Source organism: Mytilus edulis, chromosome 5, assembly GCF_963676685.1.
Source record: "Mytilus edulis chromosome 5, xbMytEdul2.2, whole genome shotgun sequence".
In the NCBI taxonomy this organism is placed as follows: Eukaryota; Metazoa; Mollusca; class Bivalvia; order Mytilida; family Mytilidae; genus Mytilus; species Mytilus edulis.
The window spans coordinates 1,292,744-1,311,347 of NC_092348.1; the positions used below are offsets into that span (position 1 = coordinate 1,292,744).

Below are 18,604 nucleotides of genomic sequence, written 5' to 3' on the forward strand. Positions count from 1 at the left end.
GTGTTGATACATATCAACGCCTTTTAAAATAATCATTATCAATGCTACGTACCTGCTAATTTTGTTACTTACACAAAATAGCCAATTATAAAATTAAAGATATTGAACCATATTTTTCATTCTAAAACGTTCTATCTTTTAAGTTGCCTTTATGTTATGTGATTTCTCAGGATTTTGAACTCCACCTTTAAAACTGTCTGATGTTTTTCTGAAAATGTAACAATTATAACCTTTGTAAACATTTGTATATAAAAAGTATACGTATATAATCATTGTGTAGGCAGGAAATATAAATTATAATAACGAGAAAAGACGATTATCAGTATAAATAAAAAATGGCCAATATGTCACAACATAATGATATGTTTCCTTTGTTTATTCAGCATTACTGTAGATTTTTAAGCGTCTTATCTAATATCTTGCTCATTCTAATGATATTTAGGATTTCCCTTTTCGTATTTGAGAATTTAAGATAGATATTGATTTTATACCTAGGTTGGATTTGATGCAGGTGATGGAATACATTTTTATGCTGTACCCGAATTACAAAGACCTGGCAATATCAATATAACAAAGATGTCAAATGTTGGAATTCCAGGAAAATTCATATTTCGTGTTGACCTACCTAACATAGTTACCTGTGAGTGCATATTTGTAAATGCGAATATGATGAATAATACATATTAGCTGGTTTTTTTTAAGACAATACTATCTGAACACTGATTAAAATGTTTACAGTTACGTTATTTTAATGTACGATTTATTTTAATATGAAAACAGTAAGGATTGTCGTAAGGGTAAACATGGTTTATTTATAAGCTGCAATCAATATTGAACTTACTTTCAATATTTGAGAGTACTCGTAGATCCACACCGTTTTTGTTATTATTTATCAGGGACCGTTTGTTTGACTCAAGCTGATCTGATGAGTCCCTTTCAATTGTTTTTTTCTCGTTTTGTAGTGCATATGAACTTACTATACGACATTGACTTATATCATTCTAGCAGACCGTACGATGAGCCATATTTAAAAGTGAAAATGGAAATGAGGAATGTGTCAAAGAGACATAATAACCCGACCACAGAGCAGACAATAGCAGAAGGTCACCAACAGGTCTGTTTTCATTATTGTTGAGGGTTGAGTGCTTGAAAAACATGTTTTAACCCTCAACATTCTGTATAGGCCTTTTCTAACCTAATACAGGAGCCTGTAACTCAGTGTTTGCCGTTGATTGTTTTCAGTCTATTTTTCGCTTTTTGTTTTTAACATAAATCAGGCCATTGGGTGTTTCTTCTTAATTGTTTCGTATTTGGTCATTCCGGTGCTTTCTTTAACTTACTATACGACATTGGATTGTATCACTCTTGTAGACCGTACGATGAGCCATAGTTGTTCACATCATCGTCATGTGAGGATTTTTACAATAACGTGTGAATACTGCTCGCAAACAAAACACAAAAAAAATGGGAAGTTACCTTTTCAAATTTTGTGATACGAGGAGTTGGTTGAAATTTACATAATACATAAAAATATAAATAATGTTTAGGGATAATTAAGGAAAATCGACATGTGTTTGGTAAATGTATATAGTGTAATTACGTAAATATGTTAAAAATTGATGACGTAGCTATTGGTCAAACAAGGACACATTAAGCGTACTTGTGTTCAATTCATATCGCACGAAACTTGGAACTTTTCAGTTTAGCGTCGACGTTATTGTTGTGTATATTGATTTCGACCCTTGTTTAGCGCTGTACGATAAGTGTCCGCATCATCGTCATTAAAATTCAAGATGGTTGAATTAGTACAAAAATAGTTGATTCAGACATTTTTTGAGACATTTGTAAATGAATTCAATAATGAAAAAAATCTCGTATTGCCAGAAATAGATCTTGCCAGTGAAAGCATGTTAGTGTCAACTTTGAGTAGTCAATTTCATTACGTTAAAATAATGTGTTTCCGTTATTTAAGCATTATTGGTTGGTTTCAAAATAAAACAAATTAGCCTTTTTGTCATGCTTGCAGATATAATCCATATATTTTACGATTGCTAAGATTATAAAATTAAATTATTGTTTATATTGGTGCCTCCGAACCATGTCGTAATGTTTCTTCATCAATAACGAAAAAATGAAAATATTTAGAAAAGAAAAAATTAAAGACGCCTAAATATTAAAAAAAAAGGTTTATGACCGCAAGGGAACATAGAAATAGACCATAAATTAATAGTCAACATGCCATTATTAGTTATTTAAGTTTCTGATTGAGTTACGTTTCCCCTGTTTACATACAGTTAACATTTGCTATAAATTTCACTTTTCACTGGTAGTCGGAAAATAAGAATATAGTGGATTTATCACTACATAGATATAGGAAGATGTGGTGTGAGCGCCAATGAGACAACTCTCCATCCAAAAAACAATTTTAAAAAAGTAAACCATTATAGGTCAATGTACGGTCTACGTGTTCATTTCTGATTTTTGCATAGTCCTACGCTTACAAAATTAGGGCTATCATAAGAGATACCACACTCCAGACTAGATGCATTAGTAATCTTAGAGACCAACTAATTCTTGGAGTGTGATAAAATGAAAAGACAACGATGGATGGTGGGAGCGGGAAAATAAAATAGTAGGCGAGTGTTCCTAATCTAACGTACAACTAATACATTAAACCAACACACAATGCTCTCTCACAGAGAGGAAGATTCAACCTCCACCCTTAGATCGACTGTTTCTCGAATTATGATTTAAAACTAAAGTTCTCGCGACTTCTCGTGAGATTTCGCTTAGAATATGAGGATATAATAAGAGACACAACACTCCAAGTAACTAGATGCTTAGAAATTTCAGTTCGCATATCCATACTCAGTAGATTGTTCGCATATCCATACTCAGTAGAAGCTATTAAACCAAGAGTTCCAAATGGTGAAGTTGAAATCATCCCTTCGTAAATTTTACGGACGCCATCATGAGTTGGTTGACCGTTATGGAATAACCGTTTCACAAATGATATCGGATATGTTCCTTACGTCGTAACTACAATCCCCTTCCCTTTCATGAATGTGACCTACCGAATTAGACTATTTACCGGATTTGCAATCACATAAGCAACACGACGGGTGCCACATGTGGAGCAGGATTTGCTTACCCTTCCGGAGCACCTGAGATCACCCCTAGTTTTTGGTGGGGTTCGTGTTGTTTATTCTTTAGTTTTCTATGTTGTGTCATGTGTCCTATTGTTTTTCTGTTTGTCTTTTTCATTTTTAGCCATGGCGTTGTCAGTTTGTTTTAGATTTATGAGTTTGACTGTCCCTTTGGTATCTTTCGTTCCTCTTTTGTTACCATTGAAGCAAATTCATGTCTGTTCATCATTCCTTATCAACCATAACTCCCAACCAAAATTTATCAAAACTAACCCTTAACTGACTAAAAATTAATTCCTTAAATATATGCAAAAAACAACAACAAAAAAACAAAAAAAACAACATGAATTTAAATATTTCTGACACGATCTAAGAGAGTAGACTTTAAAAAATTCAACATGGTTTTTGCAGTCAAGAGCATTGTCAAAAAACATGCAGGGTGGCATAGCCGAGTCATACATTTCCCTTTTAAAAAGTCAAATCACAAAAATACTGAACTCAGAGGAAAATTCAAAACCGAAAGTCCCTAATCAAATGGCAAAATCAAATGATAAAACACATCAAACGGATGGACAACAACTGTCTCATTCCCGACTTGGTACAGGCATTTTCAAATGTAGAAAATGGTGGATTGAACCTGGTTTTATAGCGCTAAACCTATAGCGTTAAATTGATTTTGAAATGTCTGAAATAATTTTCAATATGAACTTCATTTTCAAACCATTCTAAAACTTCTATGTATGTTGAAAGATTAGTCCTAGAATGACTATAACAAAATTGTTTAATCATTTTGTACATTATAATAAACCCCCTATGTAATACATAGATATAAGAAGATGTGGTATGAGTGCACATGATACAACTCTCCATCCAAGTCACAAGTGAACCATTATAGGTCAAAGTACGATCTTCAACACGGAGCCCTGACTTACACAGAACAGAAATTCATAAAGGTTTAAAAATACTAGTGTACTATTCAAACGGGAAAACCAACGGTATAATATATACATAAAAAACGAAAAATGAGAAACGAGAAACACTTATCAACCACATCAACAAACGACAACTACTGAAAATCGGATTCTTGACTTAGGACAGGTGCAAACAATTGCATCGGGTTTAAAGATTTAGTGGTACCAAACCTTCACCCTTATGCCTTGTTTATTGTGTACATAAAATATGAACCCGTATGTTTGACATTTTAACGTATTATGTATATTTGTTTTGTTCACACATTGTTGTCAATATAATGGAATTTTATGCGACTGTCATACAAGTGAAAGTTAGCTATAACACCAGGTTCAATTCATAATTTTCTACATTAGAAAATGTCTGTTCCAAGTCAGAAATATGACAGTTGTTATATAAAAAAGAAGATGTGGTATGATTGCCAATGAGACAACTGTCCACAAGAGACCAAAATGACACAAACATTAACAACTATATGTCACCGTACTGCCTTCAACCATGAGCAAAGCCCATACCGCATAGTCAGCTATAAAAGGCCCCGATAAGACAATGTAAAACAATTAAAACGAGAAAACTAACGGCCTTACTTATATAAAAAAAAATGAAAACATAAATAATGTGGCGGGGTTAAACATGTTAGCGGGATCCCAACCCTCCCCTAAACTGAGACAGTGGTAAAACAGAATAACATAAGAACGAACTATAAAAATCTATTGAAAAAGGCTTAACTCATCAGATGGACAAAAATACAAGTGGACGTGGCCGGGTACTTATTTATTTGTTTAATGGTTTATAGCTTTTGATTGTGCAATTCGATTAGAGACTTTCCTTTTTGAATTTTCCTCAGAGTTTGGTATTTGAGTTACTTTTTATACTTGGTTACTAAAATAAGATACATAATAAAAGCAAATATTTACTAACCTGAGATCACCACAATTTTGGTGGGGTTCGTGTTGTTTATTCTTTGGTTTTCTATGTTGTGTTTTGTGTACTACTGTTTGTCTGTTGACTTTATTCTCTTTTTTGACATGGCGTTGTCAGTTTATTTTCGAAGTATGAATTTGAATGTCCCTCTGGTATCTTTTATTGTCGCCTTCTCTTTTACCAAACTTCTGAATATAGCTCGTGTTTGAATCATATTTCCAATGAGTGAAATACAAATTTCTTTTCGAATAACTTTTAATGAGTAGCATATGGCAAAAGATTATTCGACCGAAATGTAAGAGTAATTGTCATAACAGGAGAACAAAATGAAATGATATTTGAATAGAAATAATTAGATATACAGGTAGATTTTCACCCAACGGAATGTCTCTATATATAATTACAAATGGTGTGATTTAATAATACATATATAGAATATATAACAGTTAATTTATAAAAAAAATATATGTCTTGTTTGAATTTTCTCTGACAAATGAGATTATGTAACATTGAGGGGACTCCTTAGTTGCTTCCTTGTGAATTTAGGGTTTATGCGTCAGGTGATGATGAATAACATATGCTTTAATATGAAATAAAACAAAAAGAAAATATTTGATGTATAGAATGATCGTGAGTCATGCATATCTGTCTGAAAGGGTTAATCTGACGTTTACCTTCTATGATTCATTTTATCTTAAAATGTCCTGTACCAAGTCAGGAATATGGTTATCTAAAAGTTCGTTTCTATTTATATTGCATTTTCGTTTGTTTTTTTGTTGCACTGCAGTGTTTCTGTTGTTTCGTTATTTCCCTTCTATAGTTGATGTGTTGCCCTCGGTTTTAGTTTTTAGAGTGGATTTGTTTTCTCGCTATCAAGTTATGACTTTTGAAAACCGGTATATATACTACTGTTGCCTTTATTTATCGTTCAATATTTTTTCGTGGTAGGGTCTGTAAAGTAATGCATCAACTAGATTTGGTGTATGGAACGATAGTAATGACTTTCATGACTGTATGGTGGGGTTCATCAGTAGTGAAAAATTAACATTTGTTAGTTGTTATTATCAAACACATATTTTGTCTTGACACTAACGAGTAGGTACATAGTTGCGATTCATAAGGTCCATTAGTTACGTCCAACAATTTCAATTAAATGTTTTATCAATGTTAGTCAGATTTATCCTTAAAGAATTATGTACTAACGAAGAAATAGAAACTTCATCGAAAACCATTGAAGAACTCAGGTGCTTCGGAAAAGTCAGCACTTCCTGCTCTTCTTGTGGCATTTGTCGTGTTGCTTGAGCAAATACATATCTGGCAATATTGAAAAGAGAGGAGTGGATTGTGGTTATAAAAAGTGCTTTATATCTGTAGTAATATTTAACACTGATATTCCGTTACGGCTTCCCAATTCATGATGACATTCGTAAAACTTCAACACTTGGAACTGATCATGGAATAGTTATTTCCTATCAAAGGAATCATAAGGGGAAACACAAAATGAAGTCCTCAATATAACTATAATGAAGGGTGTTGAATGTTACTTTTTAGGAATTTTTAAGAAGCAATTGGTAAGAAATTTCCCGAATGGTGGTTATCTTAGTATGATTTATACATCTCATAACGTTAATGCTTATATAACTTAATCTCGAGTACTTGCTATTTAAAAACGTGACTCATATAATACATTCCTTAACTTAAATATCATATAGTTTAACAGCTAGCACAAAAAAGCGACGTATGCAATGCTTCTACAACATTTGATATTATTTATCTTAGGTACCGTTACCCAAATATATAAGACTGACATGTGTCACTGATACAAATTCATTCCCCAGTGCTTCTATTTTGCTAAAGGGTTTGACTGATGAAATTCATTCAATAACATACTCAATGCTCTTCAACTTTGTATTTGTTTGGCCTTATAAATATTTTGATATGCGCGTCTGGCGTATTAAATTATAATCCTGGTACCTTTGATAACTATTTACACCACTGGGTCGATGCCACTGCTGGTTGACGTTTCGTCCCTGAGGGTATCACCAGCCCAGTAGTCAACACCTCGACATGAATATCAATAATGTGGTCATTTTTATAAATTTCCTGGCATAGATGACCTTAGCCGTATAACTATATCACATATGTTAAGCACCATCACCGAATGGTTATGTACTATTGATGGTATTTATTTTAAGCACCATCACCAAATGGTTTTGTACTATTCATGGTATTTATTTTAAGCACCATCACCAAATGGTTATGTACTATTGATGAAATTTATTTTAAGCGCCATCACCAAATGGTTATGTACTGTTGATGATAATTATTTTAAGCACCATCACCAAATGGTTATGTATTATTGATGATATTTATTTTAAGCACCATCACCAAATGGTTATGTACTATTGATGAAGGGAGTGGCTGGGGTAGGAACATATCCTCCGGGTGTTACTGATTTGTTTGGATTATGGAACTCAACTAAGACAATTAATGAATTCCAACCAGGAGCCAACTCACTGACACCAACCTTCTCAGGACACTACAAACCAGGATTGTCTAACAACTGGCCAGGTCTATACTTAGATAAGGTATTTAACTAGTGTCATATAGCGAAAAAAAAGTAAGATCACAGAAATACTGAACTCAGAGGAAAATCCAATCGGAAAGTCCATAATCACATGGCAAAATCAAATGACAAAACACAGTACAGACGAATGGACAAGAACTGTCATATTCCTGACTTGGTACAGGCATTTACAAATATAGAAAATGGTGGATTAAACCTGGTTTTATAGCGCTAAACTTCTCACTTTGTTGACAGTCTCATCAAATTCCGTAATATTTAGAAGCGAGTGCGTGCTTTTGTGTTGTTAAGGCATCTTAAAATTAAAATTTTTGAGCAAAGAGAACAGGGAAAAACAGTCATCATGGTTAAGTTGTCATATCATTATGCTTCTACTTCATATCCAAAATCACAGTCTTCATAACGCTAGGAGAAAAACGCTCCCATCTACGTATCATGAAACTCCAAAAAGTAAACTTGTGCAAAATGCAAAATCTCATCTATGCAACAGATATCTCAACCTGAAAAGAAAAATAAACATACATGTAAACAAGTATATGATTATCACACACAACATAAAGTTCTTCCTCATTAATGTTGGTTTTAAACACATGATACTATGTAATTTAGAAATCAACCCTCATCTATATGATTTATATGTGTATAATTTATATGTGTATGTAAACAATTTCAATGTGTATATTAACAATATGACATCAACTTATTTACTTTTTAAGCTCAACCTATTGTCTCTGTTGTATAATTCTGAAGATATGTGTAATATAGAAATGAATTATATCTATAAAGAGTGAAAAACTAAATATTTGTTCCCTAAACTGTCAAGGCTTAGGGCAAAAAGAAAAGAGAGAAAGATTAAACCTATGGTGCAAAAACCAAAAGTGTAATATTTTATTCATACAAGAATCACATTTTATTGAAAAACATGAAAATGGTAAAAACAATGAGATAAAAGGGAAACTTTACCATAGTTTCGGAAATTCACAATCAAGAGGCGTAACAATTCTTATAAAAGAAAACATAAAACAAAAAATTATTAATGAAACTAGAGATAAGGATGGAAGAATAATACTCAATAAAATAGAACTTGATGGTAATATCTTTCCACTACTGAATATATATGCTCCAAACATTCGTCGAAATAGAAACTCATTTTTCAAAAAAGTAAACAATATCATTAATAATAACAGCTTAGGAATATTAATCATGGGGGGTGATATGAATGAAAGTTTAACTTCATTTGATAGAAAAAGTATTAGCCCTAATAATCAAAATAAACCTGTTAACAGTTTAAAGCAACTAATAAAAAAATATAAACTTATTGATATTTGGAGAGAACTAAATCAAAACAGCAGTCAATTTACATGGAGAAGAAAAAACAATAGAAGTGTTGCAAGCAGAATTGATTTCTTTCTAATAAGCCCAGATATAAGACCTCACATAATATCAGCAGACATAAGACCTGCACTAATATCACATACAGATCATCAAGCGATCTCTTTACAAATAAGACTTAAAGCTCAAAATAAAGGCAAAGGATTTTTTAAGATAAATGACAGTATACTGAATGATACAAAATACAAAGAAATAATAATTAAATTAATTGACACCCATAAAGAAATAATACTCACCAAAAATAACGATCCTCGAGTTACTTGGGACATTATGAAAACTGAAGTAAGGGAGGCAACCATTACATACTGCAAACAAAAGGCTACTGAAAGTAAAAATGAAATTAAACATTTAGAAAATAAGTTAAAATTCTTATACGAAAAATCAAGTAATTCTGAACATTCTAAAATAGAAATAAATAATGTAGAAAACAATTTACAAAATTTATATATAAAAGAAACTAGAGGTGCACAAATCAGATCCCGAGTCAAATGGGCAGAAGAAGGGGAAAAAAACACAAAATATTTTTTGGGTCTTGAAAAATCAAGACAAACTAAGAAAACTATTTCTGCCCTCAAAAAGAATCAAGGTAACATAGTTACAGATACATCCGATATTCTTATTCTTGGGAAAAACTATTACCAAAATGTATATAAAAGTACTGAACCAGATCCTTCTGAAATAAAAAATTATATATTTTATAAGTGAAACAAAGATAGATCACTCACTATCCAATACTGAGAGTGAACTATTGGGGGGCAACCTAACAGTAGAAGAATGTACAAATGCTATATTTAATATGAAACTAAATAAATCCCCTGGACTAGATGGTTTAAGTGTAGAATTTTATCGTACCTTTTGGTCATACATAAAAGAATCCGCAGTAAAAGTATTTAATACATGCTATGAAAAAGAAGAAATGACAACACTCCAAAAAATAGGTGTTATTTCCTTATTATATAAAAAAAAATGATCCATTATCAATAGACAACTAAAGGCCAATCACTTCATTAAATGTAGATACTAAGCTTATGGCCTATGCCTTAGCGCAGCGATTAAAGCTAGTGTTGTCCAAAATTATTCATAGTGATCAGAATGAATATATTAAAAATCGGTACATAGGTTTTAATATACGCCAGATTCAAGATATAATAGATTACTCAGAAAAATTTAATATAGAAGGAATCTTATTGTTCATAGACTTTTCCAAAAGCCTTTGATTCTTTAGAATGGCCCTTCATGTATGAATCCCTATTAAAATTTGGGGTACCACCTTCCTTCTTAAAATTGGTAAAAACTTTATATAATGATACTAAAGGATGCCTATCTAATAACGGCTGGATCTCAGAAACCTATAGACTTCACCGTGGTATAAAACAAGGATGTCCGTTAAGTTCTCTTATTTTTGTAATAGCAGTTGAAATCTTGGCCTGTAGAGTAAGATAAGATTCTAACATTAAAGGATTTCAAATTAAACTAGATGAAAAAACACATAGTCTAAAAATTTCCCAATTAGCTGATGATACAACCCTCTTTCTCAATTCTAAAAATGAAATTCACCAAGCATTGAACCTAATAGAAATATTTGGAACGCTTTCTGGTTTAAAAATGAATAAATCTAAAACAGAAGGTATATGGTTGGGTAGACTTAAACATTGTAAAGAAAAAATTGAAAATATACACTGGAACAAGGAACCAATTAAAAGTTTAGGTGTTTACTTTGGATTAAATAAAAGTGAATGTGACAAATTAAATATTGAAAAAACAATGAAACAGTCAAAAAAATTAATACTTGATTGGGAAAAAAGAAATTTAACAATGATAGGTCGAATAACAGTTGTTAAGTCGCTTATTTTACCTAATCTTACTTTTTTAGCTTCGGTTGTTTCAATACCCAAAATGTACATAAAAGATTTTAAAAACTCATATACAATTTTATATGGAATAATAAACATGAAAAGGTAAAACGTTCAACACTTACCAAAGATTACACAAATGGAGGTCTAAAAATGACAGACATTGATTACTTTTTGAATGCATTACAAATTTCATGGGTTAAACGATTAACCGCAAAAGAATTTGCTAATTGGAAAGTCATTCCAACATATTATTTCAATAAATTTGGTAAAAACAACCTTATATTTCATATGATGCCTGACAACATAAAATCATTACCTAATTTAAGTAAAATACTACCCTCATTTTACTTGAACATGTTAAAGAGCTGGTACGAAGCAAATAATACACTATCAAGTAATACAAACATCATAAATTTTAGGAATATTAGGCAGCAAATGTTGTGGGGTAATAAAAACATAAAATTTAAAGGAAAATGTTTAGTTTACCTAAATTGGATAAAAGATGGTATTATTTTCATTAACGATATAATTGATCAAAAAGGTCACATATCACAAAAAGTTATATTGGAGAAACTAACCTCAAAAACTAATTGGATCTCCGAACTTTTGAAATTGAAAAATTGTATTCCAAAAGAATGGGTTAGTACATTAAAATCTGACAAATCTTTGAAAACTTCTATAAAAACAAAATTAAACTTGTCCTTGACTGTAAACAAAAAATCAAAATCTTCAATCTAGAATCAATCACTCCAATAAATAATGTGCTTCAATTTACTTTTACCTATTTAATAAATAACAAATATAAAATGTTGAGATGGAAATTACTCCATTACATCCTCTCATGTAAACAATTATTACTACAATGGCACATACAAGAAACAAGTATTTGTGACTTGTGTATCTTGACTGAAGATTACGAACACTTTTTTCTCAAATGTCAATTCTTTCATGAATTTTGGAAGAAAATATATGTACTTGTAAGCAAAATCAAAATTCGGTCACATATTTTTAATTTTAGAACTTTAGTACTGGGCTATAAAATACATGATCCTATGTATAATGATATAAATCTCTTCCTAACTGTCTTAATATATTCAGTTCATAAAAGTACTTATATATCAAATTATAAACAAAAAGGCATAGACGCTTATGCAGTTTTTAGAAATGAATTTTTAAACACATACGAAATTAACAAATATATTAATGCTAAAAACAGCAAATTTTTAAATGATGTAAAAAGATACATATGATCATGAATAGCTAGATTTAATATATTTTCATGTATAAAATTTGTGTAGCAAAAGTTGACAATATTTCTGAACACGTGGTAATAAACCAAAACAGCATGCTTCGTGAAAATGTACAGAATTTTGTCTCAAAACGCATTTATTACACACTTTATCACTAAATCAAATGAATTCCATTTACAATGTCGAGACTTACCACATATAATTTTTAACTTAAGTTTAAGTTGTTCGTGAGTATCAATAAAACGTATAAATTAATTCGCACAATTTATCAAACAGCTTCAACAGTTTTCATCAATAAGGTTAAAGGTCAATGATCATAAAGTTTTAATCTTTAGAAACAAAACCGGACAAAACTGTACACTTTCCGTAATCATGAAACAATAGAGTTTGTAAAATGTTTGTAATAACCATGAACTGTAAAACTAACAAACTATCTATAAATATGATTTCACTGCATAAATTCCCTGGTTATCCAGTGACTAATTCACAGGGATACTCGGCCAACTGCTGTAGGTCGAGTAATTTGTCATAACAGCAAAGAAAAGTGCAATAAAGATATTATTTTATAAAAAAAAAAAAAAAAAAAAAAAAAATATGTGTACTAACAATACACATATTTTGGACATAATAGCTACTACTTACACAACAGCAGATATCATCTGTTAAACAAGCTCTGTTCTTTACCTGTAAATAAGCTACATCGATTTTGGAGGATTGCAACAGAATTACAAACTGCATTCCTAAATATGAAATCGTCCTAATTATAATTGCATGTTGTTATTTTGAACTGTTTCCCTAAAATGATCGTCCTAAAGATCAGAAAACGATTTAATTACAATCAAGTAGGTCAATTAAGGTTGGGATTTTATAAATATTGCCGGTATTCATAATGATCATGCTGTAAAAGAACAAATCTTTATAATTTTGATAATACCAAGCTCCCCCTTTTTTGTTCCGTTGTCGAAATATCTTACCGGAAATATGCTTTTAATTTTAGCCAGGTCTGTTGAGTTGTTAATATCAGGTACCAACCATACACCTTAATCGTGAAATAAGTTAAACAAAAATACCGACAAAGCAACTTAAAAAAAATGGAAGTTCATAACAATTGAGACAAGTAAACGCTATCAATCAACGGATCAAGTGAAAAACAACTACTAAAACCCTCAACTGGTACAGATATTTTCGAAGAAAACGATGGGTATTTTTGTGCAAATTTGTATGGCGATTTTGTTCAAATGTAAATAAACATAAAGATTAATGAGAATAAATATTCAATCAAAATTTCAGGTCAGGGTTTCTATATACAAAAATGGTGAAGAGAAAGCTTTCATGTTGTTCAATGCTACAGGAGCAGATAAGATGAGTTGGTTTACACCTAGCAGAATCATAGATTCATCTTGGGTTGATTTACTATCTTCAACTAAACAGTACTTTGAAATGTCTCAGTAAGTTTTAATACATTTAATATGGTTACAAATCTAACTGTTTAGAAAAAAAACAACTATATCTATAAGTGGAAAGTAATGTAAAGCTGATATATACTTATTCAATGTAGTTTAAAATTTTACGCTCCCGCAACTAAGTGCATTAGTCTTAGACCTTGAGATAACAGAATTTTAGATTCACTTTTGAGCTAATTGATGATTTTCGGTCACTAAATACTCCACATAAGTAAATAAGGCCGTTAGTTTTTCGTTTGAATTGTTTTACATTGTCATTTCGGGGCCTTTTATAGCTGACTATTCGGTATGAGCTTTGCTCATTGTTGAAAGCCGTACGGTGACCTATAGTTGTTAATTTCTGTGTCATTTTGGTCTCTTCTGGTGTGTTGTCTCATTGGCAATCATACCACATCTTCTTTTTTATACGATGATTTAAACTTTCCAATCGTCAACTTTTCTCATCAGTAACATATCCTCAATCCTATTTGTATGGCGTTAACATCTTTCGATTGTAACGTTCATACTATACGGAATTTACTAACACATGTGTGCTCCTAACACAAAAACTGCCCCAATAGAGTAATTGTCTGACCGATACGATGTGTCTAATTTCAACTTGCTCGCGCTGTGTTTTGATGGTCTTAGATTTGTATATTCAGGGACAGTTTGTGGATCAGAAAGTTTACCGATTTGTGTCCTATTCCCGTGTTTGTACATTTTTACTAAGCGTGGATGTTGGGTGACGCATTTATAACAGAAGACACTTTCACTTTCAAAGCATCCGGTCTTGCTCCCTATTGAAGTTTATGCGATTCCCCATTTTTTGTTTGTATCTTTGATTTGTATATTCAAAATCATTTTTTGAGATCGGAACATCGGTACACTAATTTAGCCATAAAAATCAATGAATAGCTAGTTTTCTTTGTAGTGTTTTATGAACTTCTTTGCCTTTTTGTCGTTTTCCCGTTTTTGTCATAGCGTTGTAATTTTTTCTTTGAATGATATCATGATATCGCACCCTATTCAAATATTCAGATAGAAGCGGCTAGAATTATTACAGGATGACGACGTAATTCCTCCAGACTAAAAAACTTCATGTAGGTTTAGAAACTCTGGTGAATAGACGTAATAAACATAAGCTCAATTATTCTATAAAATATTAAATGGGATGACACCTGCATACGTATATGAGTTAGTCCAGTCATATCTTCCCAGACAAACCCCTTATACTTTGAGGAATGAAAATAACACTTTTCACCCACCTCTTGCTAGAACTAGCTCTTATTTTTATAGTTTCATTCCATCCACTATAAGTCTTCCTTTGAGTTTACAAAAATCCCCAAGTTTGGGTATATTTAGAAGTGGACTGGAACAGTTTTAAAGGACTGATGATATATTTAAACCTTTCAACTATGGGATAAGGTAACTTAATATAAGTCATTGCCAACTCAGAAAAAATGCTAGCAACCTAACATCTCATTTGTTTAATCAGTTCCGAGAACACTGTGTGTGCAAACTGTAAATACCCTGTTAAGGATAACCAACATTTCTTTTTTATTTGCCCTAAGTATAATGATGTAAGACAGAACCTTCTTGATTCCATTTACTCCATTGCTGATAATGTTGACATAAATATAGAATTATTATTTTTTGGAAACAGATTATTTTCATATGATATGAATATTGCTATTTTGAAATCTGTTCAGAAATATATCAGTGACACTCAACGTTTTGTTTGAAACTTACTTATTTTTTGTTCAATTTAGTTTAATTTTTTTATTTGTTTATCTTCCACTTCAACTTTAATTCATTTATTCCACTAAGCAATTTTATTGTCTGTTTCAAGATATATATATATATAACATCTTCATGTCTTATATATCATGTACTGTAGTACGACGCTAGATTAAAACTGACGAGGAAAGGTAACACACGGCCACCGAAAGCTTTATTATTGTGAAGCCCAGGTGGTCGTGTGGTCTAGCGGGACGGCTACAGTGCAGGCGATTTGGTGTCACGATATCTCAGTAGCATGGGTTCGAATCCCGGCGAGGGAAGAACAAAAGATTTGCGAAAGCAAATTTACAGATCTAACATTGTTGGGTTGATGTTTAGACGAGTTGTATATATATATAAACAAGTCTAAATTCAAACCTATGATTGCATTGGTTAAAAACCGCAATTTTTATACGTGTGCATGTAAAACAAATTTCGTTGTAGAAGGATCTAAATACAGCACAAACAACATTTTCCAAAAGACCGAAAAAGTGAAAAAAAAGTATATTTAAACAAAACGCATTTGACTAACAGGTCGAACAACTGATGTTCTTTAACCCTGCTGACTGCCATTGGCGATTGCCAAATAAAATTGATCACAAGATGTAACAAAATGGATCTTAATATAAATTTAATACTAAACAGAAAACAATTAACATGTGGCCACGATGTTATGCCACAAACATAAGATGTCAATACATTTTTTGTACACCATATCCGGATTTCGACAATAAATGTCTCTCAAGTGATGTTAGGGATCGAAACGGTATTTGGAAGGCCATATAAAATTTACCCTCATTGTTAGATAGACTCTTGAATTTTAAGAGTCAATATAGGATGAACGGATCATATAAACCGGAGGGAAAATATGATACAAGCCCAAACGAAAAAATATAAACAAGTCTAAATTGAAAAATAAGTTCAAACCTATGATTGCGTTGGATAAAAACCGCAATTTTTATACGTGTGCATGTAAAACAAATTTCGTTGTAGAAGGGTCTAAATACAGCACAAACAACATTTTCCAAAAGACCAAAAAAGTGAAAAAGTATATTTAAACAAAACGCATTTGACTAACAGGTACTTATAAAGGATATTTGCATGTTTCAAGGTACTTGAATAAATTATGAGAAATTGCCTATATACTTAAATATACTTTGCATTTAGTAAGTACCACTGTAAACATATATTTGCTCGTGTGTGCTCATAAGTAGCATACATGTTCCACTATATTGCATTATTTTGAATACAGTTGTCAAAATTGATTATACCTTGTACATGTTATATGGAGAGAGCTTATATAGGCTGTGCCTGTTGCTCAATCCGTTTCATATCTTAATGAATAAAATATGTTTAAATTCAAAATTCTTTCTTAATAATTTGATGTAGATTTAAAATAAATGAATCCACTGACAAGTTTGTCATACAAATGGTTCTTGTTTACACGTTTTTTTTTTGTGGAGAAAAAAGCATTTATCTTTATCTAATTAATAAACGACATGAGTTCTATTAAAAATTTGTAATGAGCATTAGCAGGCAGGACCATCAGTAAAATAAAAAAAAAGGAAATTTACAACATTGTTAGAACGATTTAAACAAAAATCATTTCAGAGATCCAGATTTTCTTAGAGAATTCTATGCTAGTCAGAATGCTGATAAATCAAAATGTGATTCAACTGGTTGGATGTTTATATCGACAGCAAACATGTGTTTTATGGAAACAGATAAGAAACCAGCTTTCTATTATGCTCCAGGCCAGACTTCTGCTCATTGGGGATATAGTAAGTATTTAGTCTAACATTCACAAATGAAATTTTCTCTTTCTGTAGACAAAAACGATATTCAACTCTTAGTGATAGAGGAATGCCGCTCACAAGGGAGCCATCAACCAAGAATTATAAGTAGTGAAGTTGAAATCATCAATTTGACACCATCACGAATTAGTTGAACGTTGTGCAATAACTGTTTCATACATGCCAATGAACATGATTCAATTATTGTAACTACAATTTCGTCCCCTTTCCCTGAATGTGACATACCGAGTTATGTCTGCTTTACCTTTCAGATCAACTGAGATCACATCCGGATTTGTTAGGGTTCGTGTTGCTCAGTCTTTATTCCCCAGGATTGTGTTTTGTAAACTTATTTTTGTGTGTTGGTATTTGTTTTTCTTTTTTAGCCACGACTTTATATTTTACTTCCGATTAAGGTGTTTGAATGTCCCTTTGACATATTTCGCCACTCTTTGAGAAAAAACCATGGTAAAGGAATATTTTGTATTTTTGACAAGGAATCCTGACATTTATGCAGACGCAGTAAAATTCTTTAGATTGGTCACATATAATTTCAGACAAGAACAATATTAGTCGATATGATAAAAAAAAAAGCATTAAACGGACCACAGAAATAAATTTAATGATCTATGAGAAAATCCGTAATGCTGTCTTATGCGTCAGACGAAAGAACAGCATTGTTATATCGAAGAAACTGAGCTCCTACTCAGTCTTTGTAAAACGACGTCCCCAGTGTCTTAGCAGAAAGTTGATGAACGTCTCGTCCTTTTTCTAAAAAATGTTCATCGAAAAATACCAAGACCTTGTTGATATATATTCCGTATCAACTTCACAAATAATACATGATGGTCTTGTATAGATTCTGCGTACTGATGTTGTTTATTATCTTAACAACGTGTTATATTGTTCTTTTCTTTGTCTTTGTTCTGTCATTAATATTATTTTTACTGTTTGGTCTGTTTTGGGTGATATACATTAGACATGACTCGGTACTTATACATCCCGTCAATGTGTTTGTATTATCTATCATTTTTGCTGGTGATTTGTATATGCGACTTCTTGTGTTTCTTCGTTCTTATAACGTGACTCTGTACTTTAACAGATCCCGTCATTATGTTATTGTTCAATTATATGTCATTATGTTACTGTTCTATTATATGTCATTATGTTATTGTTCTATTATATGGCATTATGTTATTGGTCTATTGTAAATTTGAAAATACTTTGAACGTTAAATAACAAAATTATTTTACTTGCGTAGTGGTATCAACCATAGGCTGTGTGGATTCTTAAAAAATCTAAAGAACTTCTGGACACTTTTAAATTTTGGTCTGTTTCACAAATTAATCCTATCATATTTTTTGATTTTTTAACCCTGTATACCACTTCCAATGTGAAATTAAATTATTTTTTATAAACATTGAACGACAAAATGTCTTCCTATGTGACGTTTACATTTTCTGACGTCA

At 31.6% G+C, this 18,604-nt stretch overlaps 1 protein-coding gene across 1 annotated transcript in view; it reads left to right on the top strand.

Moving 5' to 3' along the window:
• LOC139522641 (uncharacterized) overlaps window positions 1–17,140 on the top strand; it is a 217,888-nt gene extending 200,748 nt beyond the window's left edge. Inside the window, exon 13 of the mRNA XM_071316107.1 lies at window positions 16,954–17,140. Coding sequence (XP_071172208.1) covers window positions 16,954–17,140 — 187 coding nt within the window. The remainder of the gene's footprint in view (window positions 1–16,953) is intronic.
• Window positions 17,141–18,604: the final 1,464 nt, after the last annotated feature.